The following is a 22,761-nucleotide window of genomic DNA, read 5'->3' on the forward strand; positions in this document are numbered from 1 at the left end:
GATCCGACAGACTCGCGATTCAGGTTCCAGAGCTTGGGAACGAGCAGAATGATGATAGGAGGGGAGGTGGGAGCAATGATGAAGAAAGGTGGGAGAGGTTGCCCACCTGCTGGTCTGGTGCTGATCAAAGGGGAAGTGGCAGAGGGAAGTGCATGATCATGCACTTTGGTAGAAGGAATAAAGACATAGACTATTTTCTAAATGGGGAGAAACTCCAAAAATCAGGGGAGCAAAAGGACTTGGGAATCCTCATGCAGGATTGAGTCGGTGGTAAAGAAGGCAAATGCAATGTTATCATTCATTTTCAGAGGACTAGAATGTAAAAACAGCGATGTAACCTGAGGACTTAGAAGGCATTGGTCAGACCGCACTTGTAACATCGTGAGTAGATTTGGGATCCTTATGTGAGAAAAGATGTGCTGGCATTGGAGAGCGTCAAGGGGAAGTTGACGAGAATGATCCTGAGAATGAAAAGGTTAACTTATGAGGAGTGTTTGATAACTCTGGGCCTATACTTGTTGGAGTTTAGAAGAATGAGAGGAGGAGCCCATTGAAATGTATTGAATATTGAAAGGCCTTGATAGATTGGATATGGAGAGGATGTTTCCTATAGTGGGAGAGACTAGGACCAGAGGGCACAGTAACAGAATTGAGGGACGTCCATCTAGAACAGAGATGAGGAAAAATTTCTTCAGCCAGAAAGTGGTGAGTCTGTGGAATTCATTGCCACAGACAGCCGTCCAGGCCAAGTCACTGGGTATATTTAAAGTGGCGGTTGATAGACTCTTGATTAATCAGGGAGTCAAAGGTTACAGGGAGAAGGCAGGAGAATGGGGTTAACCCTGATTCTGCCTCAATGTCTTATGGGACAGGTGGGAAAAGGGGAGAGGAGCTGTACATTTATTGTGGTCACTTTATAAATGCTATGGATCTGAGCTTTCAATCTCTGCTCTGCCTGTGACCACAGGGAACTGCAGAGAGTTGTGGGCACAGCTCAGCACATCACGGAAACCAGCTCTGCATTCTCTCTACACTTCTCGCTGCCTCGGTAAAGCAGCCAGCATAACCAAAGACCCACCAACCCCAGATATTCTCTCTTCTCCCCCCTTCCCCAAAAGGGCAGAAGGTACAAAAGTCTGAAAGAGGTGGCTGAAGGGACTATGGAGGCCTTAGTAATGATCTTTCAAAAATCACTAGATTCTGAAATGATTCCGGAGGACTGGAATCATTCTACTCTTTGAGGGAAGCAGAGAAAGGAAATTATAGGCCAGTTAGCCCGACTTCGGTGATTGTAAAGATGTTGGAGTCGAATATTAAGGATGAGGTTTTGGGGTACTTGAAGACACATGACAACGTAGGTCAAAATCAGCATGGTTTCCTTACGTGGAAATATTGCTTGACAAATTGGTTGGGATTCTTCGAAGAAATAGTAGCTTAGTAAATAAAGCTTAGTAAAATAGAGGGTTATGGGTAACCCTAGGTAATTTCTATAGTAAGCACATGTTTGGCACAGCTTGTTGGGCAGAAGGGCCTGTATTGTGCTGTAGGCTTTCTATTTTTCTAAATAATAGACAAGATAGACAAAGGAGAGTTGGTGATGTTGTTCATTACGATTTTTAGAAGACCTTTGACAAGGCGCTGCACGTGAGGCTGCTTATCAAGAAAAAGGCCCATGTTATTATAGGAAAGATACGGGCATGTTTAAAACACAGAAAATGCTGGAGGAACTCAGCAGGCCAGGCAGCATCTATGGAAAAAGGGGTCTCGCCCCGAAATGTCAACTGTACTTACTTCTTCATTGACTGACTGGCAGGAGGCAAAGAGTGGGAATAAAAAGGGCTTTTCTGGTGGGCTGCTGGTGTTGAGACCACTTCTTTGAATGTTATAGTTCAATAATCTGGATAAAGGAACTGATTACTTTGTGGCTGTGTTTGTGGATGATACGAAGATTGGTGGAGGGGCAGATAGTATCAAGGAAGCAGTGTGTCTGCAGAAGGACTTAGTCAGATTGGGGGAATGTGCAAAGAAGTGGCAGATGGAGTATAGTGTAGGGAAGTGTATGATCATGAACTTTCCATTATCTTTGGTAGAAGGAATGAAAGCATGGACTATTTTCTAAATGGGGAGAAAATTCAAAAATCCAAGATGTAAAGGGACGTGGGAATCCTCATGTAGGTTTCTCTAAAGGTTGCCTTGCAGGTTGAGTCAGTAGTGAGGAAGGCAAAATTGTGAGAGTGAAAAGGAAATGTAGACCAATATTTTTCAGTTGGGTTCAAGAACCTGATGTTGTTGAACCTTGAACTATGGGTCTTCAGGCTCCTATACCTCCTGCCTGACAGCAGCATTGAGAAGAGAGCATAGCCAAGACATTTGTGGTCCTTGACGATGGATGTCACCTTCCTGAGTCATCACGTTTTGTAGATGTTCTTCCATGCTGATGAGAGCTGCACCCATGATGGAACCGGCTGAGCTCCACCCTTGTGCAGAAGAATCTGCTGAGAAGCTTCCAGAAAACAAATCAGCTATACAAGAATTACTGGAAAATTTGCTGAACAATTACACATACACTCATGGGCCACTTTATCAGGACCACCTGTACTCCTGCTCGTTAATGCAAATATCCAAACAGCCAATCACGTGGCAGCAACTCAATGCATAAAAGCATACAGACGTGGTCAGGAGGTTCAGTTGTTGTTCAGACCAAACATCAGAATGGGGAAGAAATGTGATCTAAGTGGCTTTGACTGTGGAATGTTTGTTGGCGCCAGATGGGGTGGTTGGAGTATCTCAGAAGTTGCTGATCTCCTGGGATTTTCATGCACAACAGCCTCTAGAGCAGGAGTTCCCAACCTGGGGTCTATGGCCCCCTTGGTTAATGGTATTGGTCCACGACATAAAAAAGGCTGGGAACCCCTATTCTAAAGTTTACAGAGAATGGTGTGAAAAACAAAATAACATCTTGTGAGCAGCAGTTTGTGGATGCAAGTGTCATGTTAATGAGAGAGATCAGAGGAGAATGGTCAGACAGGTTCAAGCTGACAGGAAGGTGACAGTAACTCAAATAACTATGAATACAACAGTGGTGTGCAGGAGAGCATCTCTGAATGCACAACACATCGAATCTTGAAGTGGATGGGCTACAGCAGCAGAAAAACACAAACGTACACTCAGTGGCCACTTTATTAAGTATATCAGTTAGGAGATTATATAAAAATGAAAATGCAAGCATGGGGAATTTAAAGTACAAAGAAAATTCTAGAAAAATAACAATTCTACGTTCAAATTCGACACCACTACCACCGCCTCATTGTGGAAGGGAAATTGAAAGTTTAAAGTTCAAAGTAAATTTATTATCAAAGTACATATGTATCACCATATACAATCCTGAGTTTCGTTTTCTTGCAGGCATACTCAGTAAATACAAGAACACAATAGATTTAGTGAAAGACCATACCCAAGAGAACAGCCAATGTGCAAAAGGCAGCAAACTGGAATTACAAAGAGAAAAATAGAAGTAATAATAATAAAATAAATTTATAGGCATCCGTGAGTCTCGTGAGACCATGGATTTGCGCCTTGGAAGGTTTCTAGGGCGCAGGCCTGGGCAGGGTTGTATGGGAGACCGGCAGCTGCCCATGCTGTACGTCTCCCTTCTCCACGATAGTGATGTTGTCTAGGGGAAGGGCACTAGGACCCAAGCAGCTTGGCACTGGTGTCATTGCAGAGCAATGTGTTGTTAAGTGCCCTGCTCAAGGACACAACGCGCTGCCTCAGCTGAGGCTTGAACCAGTGACCTTCAGATCACTAGGCCTGATGCCTTATCCACTAGGCCACGCGCCAACACAATAATACACAAATAATAAATGTAATAAACATCTGGATATGAGGTGAAGAGTCCTTGAAAGTGAGTCCATAGGTTGCGGAGCATTTCAATGATAGGGTGAATGAAGTTATCCCCTTTGGTTCAAGAGCCTGATGGCTGAGGGTCATAAATGTTCTTGACCCTGGTGGTGTGGGTCCTGAGATCCTGTACCTTCTTCCTGATGGCAGAAGTGAGAAGTGAGCATGACCTGGATGGAGGGGTGGGGGTCCTTGATGATGGATGCTACTTTCCTGCAACAACATTCTGCGTCGATGTGCTCAGTGGTGGGGAGGGCTTTAGCCATGATGGACTGGGCCGTATCCAGTAATTATTGTAGGCTTTTCTGTTCAAGGGCATTGATATTCCCATACCAGGCTCTGATGCAAGGACTTGGTATACTCACCACCACACACATACAAAAGTTTGTCAAAGTTCTGGATGATATGCTGAATCTTCATGAACTTCTAGGAAATTAGAGGTGCTGCCGTGTTTTCTCAACAGCATGGTCCAGATGAGTAAAATAAAATGAATTCCCATGGCTGCTTTGTGTGGGGAAAGTTCTTTCTCCTTTCCCTCCTCAGTCGACGGTGTCTGGGAAAAGCAGCCCTCTAGTTAAAAACAGGAAGCTGCAAGTTCCTTAACGAGAGTCAAGTGGCTCATTACTGGAGAACGTACTGAAGTGGTTGTTGGCTGGTCGTGCTTTCTGCCTTCTGCAGCGGGCTGTGCAGGTGACCTAGTCAAGTTAAACCCCTCCCCACAACCCACCACCCTATTCCCCACCATAGAGCAATGGTTCAAGTTCAAGTTAATTGTTACTCAACCACACACGTGAATACAGTCAAATGAAACAGCGTTCCTCTGGGGACAAGGTTCAAAACACATAACCACCAGTCACACATTGCACATAGAGTTCATACAATTACAACAGCAGAAAAGCATAGTTACAAAAAAACTGATCTCGCCCAAGTCCCTGTGTGCCATGTCCCGTAGATTAATGGTTCATGGATGTTGTCCTCGAGCCAGGTTTCTGCAAGAACAAGCCTGCATCAGTTCCTCATCTCACACAAGTGCAGTCACAGATGAAGACAGGAGAGCAGCACCAACAGGAGGGGCCAGCCCCAACCCAGTACGGACCCTAGCGGCACACAGCCAGCACCGGTGTCTCCTTCCTTGGCTGCCACGGCAGGCGACCCCAAGGCATGAATGCTACCACAGTCAAGGCAACATAGCTTCCCCACTGTCAGTTTCACCAATGAACCAATGAATCTGCTCACAGTTTTCCCACCACACAAATCCCTGGAATTGTACAATACCCCATCCCCTGACTGGGAGTTCCTGAATTAGCAATTTGGACTACTCTGGACAAATGACAAGAACCTAAAACATTTATACACAAGGGTACAACCTCATTGGAGTTGGTTTATTATTGCCACACTCTATGTACTGAGATACAGTGAAAAACTTGCCTTGTTTCACATCCTGCTCATACAGATCAAATGATTACATTGAGGTAGTAGTAGGCCCTCTGGTGGTCAGGCTTGACCGTGGATGTTGTGCGCTAGCTGTCTGTGTGATACGTAAGCCGGGGCAGTACGATATGTAGAGCAAGCTGTTGCCCATGCAACAGGCTCCCCTCTCCATGCAGCTGATGAATAGGAAGGAACGTCAGAGACTGATAGAGTTTTGGACCAGCGGCATCACAGGAGTTGACAGTCAGTTTTGATCTCAGCCTTAGGGACTCCAGTTCTAGAATTTTTCTCAGGGTTTACTCCCAAAGCCTTTCCCATGAAGCCGCGTGGCAATGGAGGTTTGAGGTCAGAGTTTTCCCTCTCCCAGGTAAGCCGACCAACCGCGGCTGATGAGGTCCATCTGCCCGAAGCAACTGGTTTTAAGGTGCCAGTAACCCACCATTTCCCCTTCTCCTGTCAGTAGAAATGGTTTTGCTGGGCTTAGTAGCCAAGTCACACGTGAAGGCCAGGTGGTGGACTTGTCAAAGGCTATTTGAGATGTGTGCCTTTGGGAGCATTTAATAGGCAGTGGGAGCTTATCCTCCTACCCCCTCCTCTGTCTTGGCAATGGCAATCTTAAGGAACTACTTTGAGGTAGTACAAGGGAAAACAACATTAGCGCCTTTCAAGAAACTCTTCGACAGACACAGGGATGATAGAAAAATGAAGGCTATGTAGGAAGGAAGGAAGGGTTAAATTGATCTGAGAGTAGGTTATACGGTCAGCACGATATTGTGGGCTGAAGGGCCTGCACTGTGCTGTGTGTTTTATGTTCTAATGACAGAATGCATATTAAAGTGTTGCAGTTACAGAGAGAGGCAGACAGTAGAGTGCAAGGCTCAAACGGGATAGCTTGTGAGGTCAAGAGTCCATCTCATTGTACGAGGTCATTTCAAGAGTCTGATAACAGCAGTTCAAGGATTTGTTAAAAGTTATTAACATTATTAGAAGACTTTAGCTAATAAGGAGCAAAAATGTGGCAAACGGACCAGGGGCGTGTTGACTTGGTGGAGAGGAAGAGTCTAGGACTTCAGAGACCTCATTCTGTTCGAAGAACAAGTCAGCTATTTAGGACTGAGATGAGGAGGAATGTCTTCACTGGGGAAGACAAAGGCCCAAATGTCCATGAGTCTGACTCTGCTAGAGGATGTAGGCTGAAGCTAGCCTGTCCTGGGAGGACCTTGTATGTACATGGGTTGGAGAGAGGAATGGGGGCTTGATTTTGCTGCTGTTGTTTTGTTGCTTGTCGTGTTCTGTGTTGTTCTGCTGAACATGGTGTATTGGCGCCAGAATGTGTGGTGACACTTACGAGCTGCAGTTATGTTGGTTGTTAACACAAATGGCATATTTTACTGTCCTGTCGAAAGGTTTCAGCATGGAACGTCAACTGTACTTCTTTCCATAGATGCTGCCTGGCCTGCTGAGTTCCTTCAGCATTTTGTGTGTGTTGCTCGGATTTCCAGCATCTGCAGAATCTTTCTTGTTTGTTATTTCACTGTATGTTTGGTGTATGTGTAATTAATAAATGCATCTTGAACCTTGAGCCTTTGGAATTGTTCACCCTGCAGGGTTGTGAAGACTCAGACAGTGAATTCCTTCAGAACAGAGACTGATTCTGGGTATGATGTGACTCGTCCAGGATGAAAGCCCTGAGCTGGATGAGCTGTGAGCCTGATAAAGGGACTTGAGTGGGGGGTGAGGAGAGATATTCTTCAAATTGTGGAGTTGATCCAAGGAATGAGGAATCTTCTCAAATGACTTTTGTTCACTATATTTCGATTTTGGTTTATTATTGTCACCATGTGCTGAGAGGTAATGTCGTTGTGGATGGGCTCAAGCCCGGCTGCGGAAGGAGGAGTGTTGGGCATGAGGCTAGCAGCCTGATCTTGTGAAAGCTGCAAATACCTCACCCATGGAGGGGAAGGATCTTCAAAGATCTATCTATTCATTTAGCGATTCAACGCGGAGCAGGCCCTTCCAGCCCTTTGAGCCGTGCTGTCCCAGTAACTCCCGACAACCCTGATTAACCCTAACCATATCGCGGGATAAGGTCACCATGACCAATTAACGTACCCGGTACATCTTTGGACTGTGGGAGGAAACCAGAGCATCTGGGGAAAACCCACACATTCCACGGGGAGGACGTACAGGATCCAGGATTGAACTCTGAACTCCAGAACACCCTGATCTGTACTAGAGTGGCACTAACTGCTATGCTACAGTTGTGTCCAGTGATGGGCTAACTGAAAGGCTGTCAGGGGTGATGGGCTTAAGAAGTACCGAGAAAGAGTGAACGTCTTTGTATGCCATCTAAACAGATCATTCCATACATAAGGACATCGAGGTAATAGAAACAAAAACATTATACAGAATATAGTATTACAGAAAAAGCGAAATGCAGATTGACAAAGAACTGCAAGGATCATATTGAAGCAGATTGGGAGATCAAGCATTCGTCTTTGAGTATCCGAGAGGTTTATTTGAGAGTCTGATAGCAGTGGGATGGAAGCTGTCCTTGAGCCTGGTGGTACGTGCTTTCAGGTGTTTGTATCTTCACCCGATGGAAGAGGGGAGAAGAAAATGTCCGGAGTGGATGGGATCTTTGATTATTTTAGCTGTTTTACTGAGGCAGCAAGAAGTGTAGACAGAGTTTAAGGAGGTGAAGCTGGTTTCCATGATGTGTTGAGCTTTTCTTTCTTCCCACCCTCTTGTGGCATCACATGCCGTGTCATATGACGTGGGCGAACATGGTCTTTCCATCATGGTTTGCCATTTCCTTCTTCTGGGCAGTGTCTTTACAAGATGTGTGACATCAGCCATTATCAATACTCTTCAGAGATTGTCTGCCTGGTGTCAGTGGTCACATAACCAGGACTGGTGATGTGCACCAGCTGCTCGTATGACCACCCACTACCTGCTCCCATGGCTTCACGTGACCCTGATCGGTGGGATGTGGGGTGTGGGAGGAGGGGCTAAGCAGGTGCTACACCTTGCCCAAAGGAGGCCTGCAAGCTAGTGGAAGGAGGGAGTGCCTTACACCTCCTTTGGTAGAGATGTACCTCCACCCCACCACAATGCAGAATGAAGTGTAAAAGCTGCTGGAAGAGTACAGTGCAGGTAGACAATAAAGTGCAAGATCACAACTAGGTAGATTGTTAGGTCAAGAGTCCATCTTATCGTATGAGGGACCATTCAATAGTCATACAACAGTGAAATAGAAGCTGCCCTTGAGTCCAGTGGTATGTGCTTTCAGGCTTTTGTATCTTCTGCCCAATTGGAGAGGGAAGAAAGGAGAGCGTCCAGGGTGGGTGATGTCTTTGATTATGTTGGCTGTATTCCCGAGGAAATGGTTTCCTTCGGAAGATGGTGGTGAGTTGGAGAGTGAGTGTGGGTTGTAGTCAATGTGTTGGTTGTCCATCGTATCCAGCATTGACAGGAGGTTTGTGCAGGAGAGCTTTTAAAGTGGAAAAGCCGTTGCACCTGGACATTTCACTCTCAACCTTGGAACTGCTGGCCTGGTGGTATGAGTCGCCATCACAAACTGGGGTCTTCCTTGATTGCAGTGGATGACCATGGCTTCTTCTGTGCCATGCCAAGACCTTCACTCTCCACGGAGTGTTGCAGAACCACCTTCTTGTCCGTTGGATCTCATTGTTGATCTCAATCACCCAGTCTGCTGGAGCTGACTTTGAAAGCTAGGACAGGCATGTCTCTATCTCACCAGGGTACGCGGTTTGCCAGGTACCTCACCTGGTTTAGCCCGCCTGTGGAAGCGGTCTACTGAGGTGTAGCTATTGCTGCATGCAAACAACTACTTGGAGCCACAGATTGAACTGAATGTGCAGTGGGGGCCAAAAATGAGTGAGGTGTCCCAGACTGGACACTACTAACCCCTTCCCCAGAGGTGCTACCCCTTCCTAGATGCCCCATACACCTGCTGTAGTGAATAGAACAGGATTAAACGTCATGAGATCAATATTGGAGGCTGAAGCTGTTGGCCTGATCCCTGGGCAATGACTAGATGGCTGTAGATTTGAAAAAGTGCTTGATTTCTCTGAGAAGATGTATGTTGTCTCCTGAACTTCCAGTTCCAATGGTCTAATGATCTTCTCTCTGGTTTCTTTCTCCAACATTTCTCTCAGCTCTGTGTTCCTGACTTCTTCAGCGAGGGTCTGCTGAGATGGGTATAGCTTTCCTCGCCTTCCTCACTCACTCCTGCTCTTTGTTTACCCTTAGTGTTTACCATCTGCTTTTTCTATCAACATTAAAGAAAAACTATCAATGAAATCTCAGTCCCTCTTCACCTCTCCCCACATGTAACCTAATCTGTGTTTGGCTTAGCAAAGGCAAGTTGTGTCTCTCCAACCATCTGTCTTTGTGTCTCAGATTTACCCCCAGTTTCTTCTACCAACCCCATTGTATTACTGTGGATAATTATCCATCCTTACCCTCTACCCCCTCCGCTTCCCTCTTCCCACTCCCCTTTTGTCCTCCCCTGCTATCTCCCTTTTTCCATCTTTTCCTCCTCCTCTGTCCTCTCTCCCCATCCCCATCTTCCCTCCTCCCCTCTCCCTGTCCTCCTCATTCTTCTTCCCACTCTGCTTTGCCTCTCTCCCTTCTTCCTCTCTGGTCACCATTCTCTCCCCCTCCCCCTCCAACCTCCCCCTAACCACCCTCTAGCTTTCTTTTTCTCTCTCTCCTCTGTCTCCTTCCTCCCCCACTCACTCTCCCTCCCCGTTCTCTCTCATTCTCTCTCTCTGTCTCTCTCTCTCCTCTCTCCCTTTCCCTCTCCTTCCTCCCCACTCACTCTCCCTCCCCCTTCTCTCTCATTCTCTCTCTGTCTCTCTCCTTCTTCCTCGACCTCCCTCTCCCTCCCCTTCTCTCTCATTCTCTCTGTCTCTCTCTCCTCTCTCTCCCTTTCCCTCTCCTTCTTCCTCACCCTCCCTCTCCCTCCCCAGCCCTATGTGTGTCTGATTGGTTTTTGTGCAAACCCCGAGTGTGAGTGTGCACGTGCATGCATGCCCGCTTGCAAGAGCCGTTGCCGTGCGGCGCGGAGAGAGCTGGGGCGTAGGTTGAGCTGCCCCCCTCTTCTTCCTCCCCTCCAGCTGGGACCTCGGTCACCCTGTGAGTGCACAGGGAACAGACCGCTCCCCCACCCTCCACGCTCGTTCTGACCTCTGCTTCTTCTCCTGGCAGGAGGATGACACGGATCTGCCGTACCCGCCTCCGCAGCGGGAATCCGACATCTACATGGTGCCTCAGGGCATCAAGCCTGTCCTGCAGCGAACTGGCATTGAGGTGGGTCACTGCTTACACTCCTGCGTCCACTCACACAACATGGTAACAGGCCCCAATACCACCACGACCACCAGAATTCAATCAAATACTAGCTTTACTTGTCACATGCACATCGAAACATACAGTGAAATCCATCGTTTGCAGCAATGACCAGCACAGTCCGAGGAAGCACTGGGGACAGTCCATAAGCGTCACCACGCTTCCAGTGCCAATACAGCATGCCCACAGCTCACTAAATCTCATCTGCACATCTTTGAAAAGTTGGAAGAAATGAAAGCACGCAGAAGAAATCCTTGCAGTGATGGGGGGAGCATACAGTATCAGTTCCTCACAGACTGTGGTGGGAATTGAACCTCAATCTTACAGCTGGCCCAGTCTTAGGTGCCACACCCCCACCACGCCGGTTACACCCGACTGCCTGTAACCCTAATCCTTCCAAACCTTTCCTATCCCTTTACTTTTCAAAATGTCCTCGAAATGTTGTCATTATACCAGCCCCAATCACCTTCTGGCAGCTAGTTCCATGGAAAGTACACCCTCTAGATGAAAAAGAAGCCCCTCATAACCTCTTTAACACGCTCTCCTCTCACCTTAAACCTGTGTTCCCTAGATTTTAGTTCCCCTTCCCTGAGAAAACGACTGTCTGCATTTACCCTTCTATGCCCCTCTAGATTCTATACACCTCTATCAGGCCAGCCCTTGTTCTCCTACACTCCAAGGAATTAAGTCCTCACCTGCCCAACCTCTCCCTATAGCTCAGTCTCGTGCCCTGGCAACATCCTCATAATTCCATGTTAGAGAGGACATGGATCTGGAAACACCATCGGTTGGTGAATCTGCACACCCCACCAGCAATCCCTCAATCCATCTCCCTCTGCCCCACCACCAATCCCCCAACCCATCTCCCTCTGACCCCACCACCAATCCCCCAACCCATCTCCCTCTGACCCCACCACCAATCCCCTAACCCATCTCCCTCTGCCCCACCACCAATCCCCTAACCCATCTCCCTCTGCCCCACCACCAATCCCCTAACCCATCTCCCTCTGCCCCACCACCAATCCCCTAACCCATCTCCCTCTCCCCCACCACCAATCCCCTAACCCATCTCCCTCTCCCCCACCACCAATCCCCTAACCCATCTCCCTCTTCCCCACCACCAATCCCCTAACCCATCTCCTTCTGCCCCACCACCAATCCCCCAACCCATCTCTCTCTGACCCCACCACCAATCCCCCAACCCATCTCTCTCTGACCCCACCACCAATCCCCTAACCCATCTCTCTGACCCCACCACCAATCCCCTAACCCATCTCTCTCTCTGACCCCACCACCAATCCCCTAACTCATCTCCCCCTGCCCCACCACCAATCCCCAACCTATCCTTCTCTGACCCCACCACCAATCCCCATCCTATCCTTCTCTGACCCCACCACCAATCCCCATCCTATCCTTCTCTGACCCCACCACCAATCCCCATCCTATCCTTCTCTGACCCCACCACCAATCCCCATCCTATCCTTCTCTGACCCCACCACCAATCCCCATCCTATCCTTCTCTGCCCCACCACCAATCCCCATCCTATCCTTCTCTGACCCCACCACCAATCCCCATCCTATCCTTCTTTGACCCCACCACCAATCCCCATCCTATCCTTCTCTGCCCCACCACCAATCCTCCAACCTATTTCCCTGCCTCCACAATCAATCCCACAACTTATCTCTGTATACCCTCCACCCCCTACTGCATGAGTGAATTATCAAATAGATGCACATTCCATCACCTCTGTTCTCTGACTGGACACTGGCGGTCATCCCACTCTCTACATATCCATTCTGCTCAAGCCCCTGATTGCCATCACTTCAAGCTGAAGTGCTCCCGTCGTTAGCCCATCAGCCATCATCTCCTGACAACCTTCTCACACATAGCATTGAGTCTCAGGGTCATAACTGTGTAAACCGTCCCTTCAGCCCAAGTCATACTTGCAATTGGCCTGTGCTTCCAATCATGGCCAGTCAAACTCTGCTAGACCCTGCTCAACAATAATAAGAATTGTAATAACAACAATAATGGATGAAGTAAGTTATGCCTTGACACACCCTCTAAACATGGATGATTGAAATTATTTGCTCCTTCATCAGCAAAGCTAAAGCAATTAATTCAGAAGATATTAACATAACTTTTGGACTAGATAAACGCAGAGCATTAAATATAAAGAAAGGTGCAATAGAATACAAAACTGAGCAGCAGCATACAATACAACTGGTGGATGAGTCTGAAACATGTAAGTATCTGGGAAATTAACAAGCAAGGGAAATAGATTATAGTGTGATAAATGAAAAACTTTTGACAGAATTTTCTTCAAGCCTTAAGAAAATCTTAAGAAAGGCTTAAGGCAATAAACACTTTCACTGTAACCATGTTAACATATTCTTTTGGCATAATATCTTGGTCCGAAATGGATCTGGAAAATATACAAAGAAAAATAAGAACTGAATGACAAATTTCAGAAAACATTATGTACATTTGAACATATTTAGATTAATGCTACCTAGGACAGAATGGGGAAGAGGAATAACCAACATTAAAAATCTATACAACAGTCAGATAAAACTTATAAGGATATACTTTCATCAACAAAAACGGAATTCAGCACTCCACGTGAGCATATGCAATTCTGATAAATTCACACCACCAAATTTAAATGGGAGCACAAGCCCGAAAAATGAAGAAATTACCACTATTGAAGAAAAAGTAAAAGTTAACCAAGGGAAGAGCATGACCCTCCACGGAAGACATCCCCAGGATCTGAGCAGATGTCGATGAGGAAGTGTTGAACGCCTGGCTCAGAGTTGGAGACCTCTTCCCAGAAACAGAAGCATTCCTTGTGGCAATACAGGACCAGGTGGTTAACACAAAAAAAAGATCAAAAATACATGATAAAAGACCAACAAATTCAAAACGATAAATGTAAAAAATGCCAAAGAAACCAGAAACAATCCAAAACATTGCAAGATCCTGTAGCAGTTTAATTCGGTCTGATTACTTACACAGCCTCAATCAAGTGGTAAACATAATTCACCAAAATCTTGTTTTAAAATACAAACTCATAAAAAGGAATCATATTTTACTCTAAATACAAGCCTGATCCAGTTTTAGAGACAGAATTCCATAAATTAAATTACGACTGATCCGTTATAATGGATAGGAAAATCCGTAATAACTGTCCGGATATAATAACACAGGATAAACAAACAAGAACAACCTACTTAATAGATTTAGCCGTTCCAAACACACAGAACATACAGAAATCAGTAAGTGAAAAACATCAGAAATATGCTGAATTAAAAGAGGAAATTGAAAGTCTATGGAACATGAACAGGGTATACATTGTCCCAATAGTAATATCTACAACTGATATCATCCCAAAGTTACTACACAACAGCATTAAACAATTAGGTCTACACTGCAATATCTATGTAAATCTCCAGAAGGTCACAGTATTAAACAGCACTAGAATAGTTCGAAAGTCCCTAGCAATTGACAAATGAGTGTGTTTGGCTATGCCCACGCAAAAATAAATAATACTACCAATGATAGTGTATTGATAGAGCACCTTTCTTACAGACGATGTAGTTCAAAGTGCTTTACAATGGGATAAAGTGCAAACATGAAAATAAAAGACACAAAATGTTGGTTCAAATCAAGTTTAATTAAATAGGTTTAGAGCAGGTGCTTAAAAATGTCAACATAGTCCATATCCCATATTGAGTTCCACAGTTTAGGAGTGTAATTCGAAAAAGCTGACCTCCCAATGTTTGTTTGAGGGAGATTGTTTAAATTTAAGAGACGGACACAAGAATGGCTCTACAGTTTGCCCTAGCCCACTTTGGGACCTTAACCGGTGAACTGGTAGTGTCTTTTTTTCATAACTCTTTTAAAACTAATAGAATGATGGTCACTGGACCCAATGTGCTGATCAACGAACACATCTGCTACATGACCCTCCTCATGCTTTAGGAGGAGGCCCAGTGTTGCACCCTCTCAAGTAAGTCCTATATGTTGACGAAGGAACCTTTCTTGGACACAGTCAACAAATTGTATTCTATCTGAGCCTTTCACACTAAAATATAACGTAGAACATAAATCTGTACAGAACAGCACAGGCCCTTCAGCCCACAATGTTGTGCCGACCCTTTAACCTACTCCAGGATCAATCTAATCTTTCCCTCCTCCATAGCCCATGATTGCCTATCTAAGAGTTTCTTAAATGTCTCTAATATATCTGCCTGTACCATCATCCCTGGCAGGTCATTCCATGCACCCACCACTCTCTGAGTAAAAATCTTACTTCTCACATCCCCCTATATGTTTCTCCAAGTCTATGACAATGCACTCAATCTGTACCTCATCATCTTGTACACCTTTTATCAACTCACCTCTCGACTTCCACTTCAACAAGAAAAGCCCTAGCTCACTCAGCCTATCCTCATAAGACAGAGTCTCCAATCCAGACAGCTTCCCAGTATAGAAACTTAGTTTTGACACCTCTCCCCCCCACCCATACTGTATTTTCCTTCAATCATCTTAATCTTATTCAGTTAGGCCCCTTTGTGTTAGGCATTTCCTCTCTGGGATAAAGTTTCTGGCTTTCAACACCTCACGTCATGGAGGTGAGTTTGCACCAAAAAGACCCAGGGGCTTGGGGTGAGATAAGAGCTGAGGGAAGACCCGATCATCGGTTGTGTGCGTTCTCTGCAGATTCTTGCCTGGGGCTTGCGGAATCTGAAGAGCTACCAGCTGTCCAGTGTGTCCTCGCCCAGCCTCATTGTGGAGTGCGGGGGAGAGATGGTTCAATCCTGCGTCATTAAGAACGCCAAGAAGAACCCTAATTTCAGCACGTCCGTCCTCTTCTTCGAAGTGGTGAGTGACTTTACAGTTATCCGCTGTGTCTCTATGTCTCAGAGGGCCGATGGGGAAGGGTTCCTGTCAAATCCTTTCCATCCAAGTCAAGTCATTGGTTGATTGTGATGTGCACACGTATGGTGAGAGACAGGTGTAATGACCAGCTTCCTTGGAGCAGTATCACAAACATGTAGATTCAGATTCAGGTTTATTATCACCATCTAATGGGACAGGAAATGTGTCATTTTGCAGCAGCAGTGCAGTCCGAGATATAAAATTACCAGAAATTACAAAATAAAGAAAATGAAATAACATCTGTTCATGAAATCTGATGGCATAGGAGAAGGAGCTGTTCCTGAAACATTGATTGTGGGTCTCTGGGCTCCTGTATTTCCTGCTTGATGGTAATAATGAGCCGAGTGCATGTCCCAGCTGATTGAGGTCCTGCAAGATGCTGCCTTTCTGAGGCACCAGCTCTTGAAGACGTTCTTGATGGTGGGGAGGCTAGTGCCCATGATGGAGCTGTCTGAGTCGACAACCCCCTGCACCCTCTTTCGATCGTGTGCTTTGGAGCCTCCGTACCAGATGTTGATGCAACATGTTAGGAATGTTCTCCGTGGTACATCTGAAGAAATTTCTGAGTCTTTGCTGCCATACAAAATTATGTACAGTGGATCCCAGTTAAAATGACTCATTTTGGCCCAATTAAGCGACTGTTCTAGTTAGCCGAAGTTCAAAGAAATAGTTAAAATGATGTAAAAAGCCAAACTACTGTTTAAACAAGTAACAAATTATGTATTTAAATGAAATACAAAACAAATTAGAACATTACTAATATTACCACAGTACTATAAAACTGTGTAATAGCTCTTAATAGTTATTGATAGAGGAATCCATCCAGTGTACACTGCTATGTTCTTTTCATTGAACAAAAGAAATTGTAAATGACAAAATCTGTACAGACTCCTAGAGTAGATAATGGACTGCCTTCATTGCCTTCCTGCATGAAGTAGTTGTAATCCAACAATAAACTTCACTCAAGTTCGGATGTGCTTTTGAATTGGTGTCTGTCGGTGCGAATGGAAAATATAACGCCAGCACACACAGCTAGCGCCACGTAAAAGCTGTTTGTTCTAAGCCCGTCCAGCAACTGATGCTAGTTAGACATTGCTGGGCAACAATCTTGTGTGCCAATTAAGCGGCACAGTGTCCCAAATAAAGGAAGGGAACCCCAGCTATTTTCTCAATTAGTTTTTGTTTCATTAAGTTTCTCAAGTAAGCAGCTGACCAATTAACTAATGGCACAATTATCTGGAATCCACTGTATATATAAATGATTACACAGTGAATAGATAAAAAATGTGCAAACAAGGCATTAGTGTAAGTAGTGTGCACAGAGACAAGTTCACGGTTGTGAAAGAAGTGGTCCATAGTTTTCTGTTGCCATGGTAGCGTTAGGGTTGTGCAGGTTTGTTCAAGGCCTCAACGTTGCAAGAAAGTCTTGATGGTGTTGGACTTCAGGGCTGCGTACCTGCTGCCTGACAGTATGAGCGAGGGCATCAGAATCAGAATCAGATTTAATATCACCGGCATATGTCATGAAATTTGTTAAATTAGTGGCAATACTTGATGGTATAGAAAAAAATAAATCAATCAATTACAGTGAGTGTACATATATGTATATTAAATTAAAAATAGTGCAAAACCAGAAAAAACTGTGAATTAGTGTTCATTGGTTTGATGTCCATTTAGAAATCGGATGGCGGAGAGGAAGTGGGGGTCCGTGATGATAGATCTTGAGGAAGCACCTCCTGTAGGTGCTGTCAGTGGCCGGGAGAGTTGTGAAGCTTCTCACCTCTTCCAGGCTGAAATCACCTTCAGTCACTTCCCACCCCAGGCATCCTCTCTTCTCCCATCGGGCAGAAGATACAAAGATCTGAATCCTGGAATTGCTCTGCTTGAGACCACCAGGAAACTGCAGAGATTTGTGGGCACAGCTCAGCACATCACAGAAACCAGCTTCCCTTCTATGGACCCTGCATCAGAACTGAGTGTGGAGGGGAGGTAGCCAGTATAAAGAGGCAAAAGGGAGCGTGGCAAGCGATGAGAAGGTGTGTGAAGCGAATTGAACTCAGACACTTCTGTGATCATCCAATATTTCTGTGTTTACTTTCCTTGTGTTTAACGTAAGAGAAGAGTTTGATGTCTCTGGGTCTGTACTTAGAGTTCAGGAAGGATATGGAAGGATCTGTTTGAAACCTACCGGGTACTAAAAGACCTAGATAGAGTCGTCATGGAGATGACGTTTCCATTAGTCGGTGAGTCCAGGACCAGAGGGCACAACTTCAGAAGAAGGGAATAAACCTTTAAAACTGAGATGAGGAGGAATTCCATTAGCCAGGGGGCGGTGAATCTATGAAGTCCAAGGCCAAGTTATTGGATGTATTTAAGTGTGATAGGCTCTTGTTGATAAGGGCATCAAGGACTGCAGGGAGAAGGTGGGAGAATGGGAAAAAGCAGAGAACGAAAACCAGCTGCAATTGAATAGCAGAGCAGCCTCAATGGGCCAAATGGCCTAATTCTGATTGTCTGCATTATGGTCTTTCCAACCAACTTCTCTATGTCCTCAGTGTTTACCGAAGGAGGAGCTGTATGCTCCACCCATCAGCATCAAGGTGATTGATAACAGGCAGTTTGGGAGACGGCCGGTCGTGGGCCAGTGCACCATCAGGTCTCTGGAAGAATTCTACTGTGACCCATACACAGACAAGAAAGATATGACTCCTCTGCTGGCTGGTAAGAGATTCCACAGCTGTCTATTGCGTCTACGAATATAACTTCTCACAGATGCCTGCCAGCTAAATAACAACTCATATCGAAGTAACACCATTGAAGTGGGGGGGGGAGGGTGCACAGTGGTGTAACTGTTATAGCATAATTGTTTACAGCACTGGAGATCAGGGTTCAATTCACGCCACTATCTGCAAAAAGTTTTTACTCTCTCCCTGTGACCACATGGGTTTCCTCCGGGTGCTCCAGTTTCCTTCCACATTCCAAAAACGTATGAGTTAGGGTTAGTGAGTTGTGGGCACGCTGTGTTGGTACTGGAAATGAGGCCATTTTTGGGCTGTCCCAGCACGTCCTCAATGCAAATGACACATTTCACTCTATATTACAATGCACGTGTCAGAAATCAAACCAACCTTTAATCTTTAACCATCGATATGGCAGTAACACTCGAAGGTGTTGGAGAAACTCAACGAGTCAGGGGCATCTGGAGGGAAAGGGGCTTGATATTGCGGTTTAAGATCCTTTATTCAGGTGTGCTTTTGCTGGAGTAAGTAGGAACTCAGCGGGTCAAGTAGCATCTGTGGGGAGAAAGAAATTGCTGACGTTTTGCATCCTGACACTGGGTTTCAACCCAAAATGTTAAATTTGGCATGTCACCACTGACCTTTTTTAACCTTTATCGATGCACAATAGAAAGCATCTTATATCGATGCATAATGGCTTAGTTCGGCAATGTTCTGTACGTGATCGCAAGAAAACACAGAGCTGTGGACACCACCCAGTGCATCTCAGAAAGCAGTCTCCCCAACGTGGATTCTATCTGCACTTCTCGCTGCATTAGTAAGGCAACCAACATAGTCAAAGACCCCCCCCCCCCCCCCCCCCCCGGACAATCTCTCTTCTTCGCTGCCCCATCGGGCAGAAGATACAAAAGCCTGAAAGCATGTACCACCACAACTGGTCATCCCCCAGATGATCTGTGGGCAAATACCTTGATGCTGATGGTGGAGAACACAGCCCCTTCGGTAAACTCTGAGGGTAAAGAGAAGTTTGAAAGGCCATAAGACAGGACCTGATGAAATGTCTTGGCCTGAAACATTGACTGTTAATTCCCCTCCATAGATGTTGCCTGACCTGCTGAGTTCTTCCGGTATTTTGTGTGTTGCTCAAGATTTTAGAGTCACTTGTGTTCATGATCAAAGTTCATTTATTGTCAAAGTACATATTTATCACCATATACAACCTAGAGATTCATTTTCTTGTGGGCATATGCAATAAATCCATAAAAGAATAATAACCATAATAGAATCAATGAGAAAGACCACACCAATTTGGGCTTTCAACAAGTGTGGAAAAGATAACAAACTGTGCAAATACAAAAAGAAAGAAATAATAATAATAAATAAATCGGCAATAAATATCGAGAACATGAGATGAAGAGTCCTTGAAAGAGAATCCATAGATTGTGAGAACATTCCAATGATGGGACATGTGAATTTGAATGAATGAATGAATGAAATTAATTTATTTCGGTCAGTACAAACATAACAAAAAACATCATTTACAATGTTGATTTCATAACAATGGTTTCATAGGACAAAATTACAACAAAAAATAGATATTCTTTAATATATTTAAGTTGAGTGAAGTTATTCCTTTGGTTCAGGAGCCTGATGGTTGAGAGGTAATAACTGTTCCTGAACCTGGTGGTGGGAATCCTGAGGCTCCTGTACCTTTGTCCTGATGGCAGCAACAAGAAGAGAGCATGACCTGGGTGGTGAGGGTCCCTGATGATGGATGCTACTTTCCTGTAACAGTGCTCTATGGTGATGGAGTGGGCTGTATCCAATACTTCTCATAGGATTTTCCGTTCAAGGTTCTTGGTGTTTCCATATCAGACTGTGATGCAGCCAGTAAATGTACTCTGTACTGCGCATCTACAGAAGTTTGTCCAAGTTTCAAATGTCATGCTGAATCTTCATAAACCCCTAAGGAAGTGCAGCCAGTGCCATGCTTTCCTCGAAGTTGCAGTTAGATGCTGGGCCCAGAACAGGTCTTCTGAAATGATGACAGCGAGGAATTTAAAGTTTCTGCCTCTTTCCACCTCTGCTCCTCCGATGAGGACTGGCTCATGGATCTCTGGTTTCCTCCTCCTCTAGTCAATAATCAGCTCCCTGGTCTTGTTGACATCGAATGAAAGGTTGCTGTTGTGACATCACTCAGCCAGATTTTCAATCTCCCTTCTATATGCTGATTTGTCACCACCTTTGATTCGGCATATGACTGTAGTGTCATCAGCTTTGCCGGCCAGCAATCACTGATTTAACCCTAGCTTAATCACGGGACAATATACAAAGCCCGATTAAACTAGCAGTTGCTACGTCTTTGTACTGTGGGAGGAAACCAGAGCACCTAGAGGAAACACACATGGTCACGGGAGGATACATACAAACTCCAACCTGGGTTGTTGGTACTGTAAAGCATTGTGCTAACCACTACACTACTGTGTTCACAATAGAATCAATGAAAAACTACTCATAAACAAAGATGGACAGACACCAATGTGCAAAAGACAATAAATTGTGCAAAAACAAAAAGAAAAACAAAATAATAATAATAATAGATAGATAGATAAGTTATAAATAGTATTGAGCACGTGAGCTGGGGAGTCCTTGAAAGTGAGCCCATAGGTTGTGAAATCAGCTCAGTGTCGAGGTGAGTGAAGTTATCAACGTCAGTTCAGGAACCTGATGGTTGAGGTGTAATAACTGTTCCTGAACCTGCTGGTGTAGGACCCGAGGCTCCTGTACATTCTTCCTGATGGCAGCAGTGAGAAGAGAGCATGAACTTGGTCGTAGTGGTCCTTGACGATAGATGCTGCTTTCCTGTGACTGAGCTCTTTGTAGATGTGCTCAATGTTGGACACACATTCTGAGAAAAACCCTTCCCCCATCACTCTCTGCCTAACATCAAGCCAATGCATATCCAACTAGTCAGCTCTTCCTGGACTCCATCTGCTTAATCTCTCCTTGTAGAACAATCCTCACTTCCCAGTCATAGGTGCCTGGAACATGCTGTCAAAGGCAGTGGTGGAAGCATTGATGATAATGGCATTTAGACAGACAAATGAACAGGCAGAGATTGAATGGATATAGACCATGTGTAGGTTTCTGAACAGTCCATCTATACTAACTTACTATTTTTGCTCTCTTTCTGCACTGCTTCTTTTTTTAATATATTTTTTACTGTAACTCATAGTATATCTTACGTATTGCAACGTTCAGCTTCAAAGTTCAACATGTTGCGTGTTCAGAGATGCTCTTCTGCACCCCACTGTTGTAATGTGTGGTTATTTGAGTTACTGTCGCCTTCCTGTCAGCTTGAACCAGTCTGGCCGTTCTCCTCTGACCTCTCTCATTAACAAGGCGTTTTCACCCACAGAATGACCAATCACTGGATATTTTTTGTTTTTTGTGCCATCCTCTGTAACCTATAGATTACTGTGCATGACAATTCCAGGAGAAAAGTATGTTCTGAGATGTCTAGCATCAGCAGTCATTCCATGGACAATGTCTCTCAGATTACATTTCTTTCCCATTCTGATGTTTGGTCTGAACAACAACTTAACCCCTTGACCATGTCTGCATGCTTTTAGGCATTGAGTTGCTGCCATGTGATTGGCTGATTAGATATTTGCATTAATGAGCAGGTGTACCTAATAAAGTGACCAATTGTATAAGTCTGTGATTATAAACGTGATTCTAATTTTAATTCAAATGCAGCTTAAATTGGCATCATGGCCAGCACAGACACTGTGGGCTGAATGAATGTTTCCTGTTCTGTACTGGTCCTATGTGTTAAATTCAAATGTTCATACAGACAACATCTACTACACTGTCTTCAGTTTTCAAAATTACCTCCTTCAAAATCTCCATCAAGTTCAAACTAACAGGCAGACAGACATACTTTATTGATCCTGAGGGAAATTGGGTTTCGTTACAGCTGCACCAACCAAGAATAGTGAAGAAATATAGCAATATAAAACCATAAATAATTAAATAATAATAAGTTAATCATGCCAAGTGGAAATAAGTCCAGGACCAGCCTATTGGCTCAGGGTGTCTGACACTCTGAGGGAGGAGTTGTAAAGTTTGATGGCCACAGGCAGGAATGACTTCCTATGACGCTCCTTGTTACATCTCGGTGGAATGAGTCTCTGGCTGAATGTACTCCTGTGCCTAACCAGTACATTATGGAGTGGATGGGAGACATTGTCCAAGATGGCATGCAACTTGGACAGCATCCTCTTTTCAGACACCACTGTCAGAGAGTCCAGTTCCACCCCCACAACATCACTGGCCTTACGAATGAGTTTGTTGATTCTATTGGTGTCTGCT

General features: G+C 44.9%; 1 protein-coding gene across 1 annotated transcript in view; it reads left to right on the forward strand.

Moving 5' to 3' along the window:
• LOC140726118 (dysferlin-like) overlaps window positions 1–22,761 on the forward strand; it is a 388,334-nt gene that overhangs the window by 257,701 nt on the left and 107,872 nt on the right. Inside the window, 4 exon segments of the mRNA XM_073042070.1 lie at window positions 9,513–9,554; window positions 10,567–10,668; window positions 15,431–15,592; window positions 18,205–18,370. Coding sequence (XP_072898171.1) covers window positions 9,513–9,554; window positions 10,567–10,668; window positions 15,431–15,592; window positions 18,205–18,370 — 472 coding nt within the window.

Source organism: Hemitrygon akajei, chromosome 4 (genome assembly GCF_048418815.1).
Source record: "Hemitrygon akajei chromosome 4, sHemAka1.3, whole genome shotgun sequence".
NCBI classification, from domain to species: Eukaryota; Metazoa; Chordata; class Chondrichthyes; order Myliobatiformes; family Dasyatidae; genus Hemitrygon; species Hemitrygon akajei.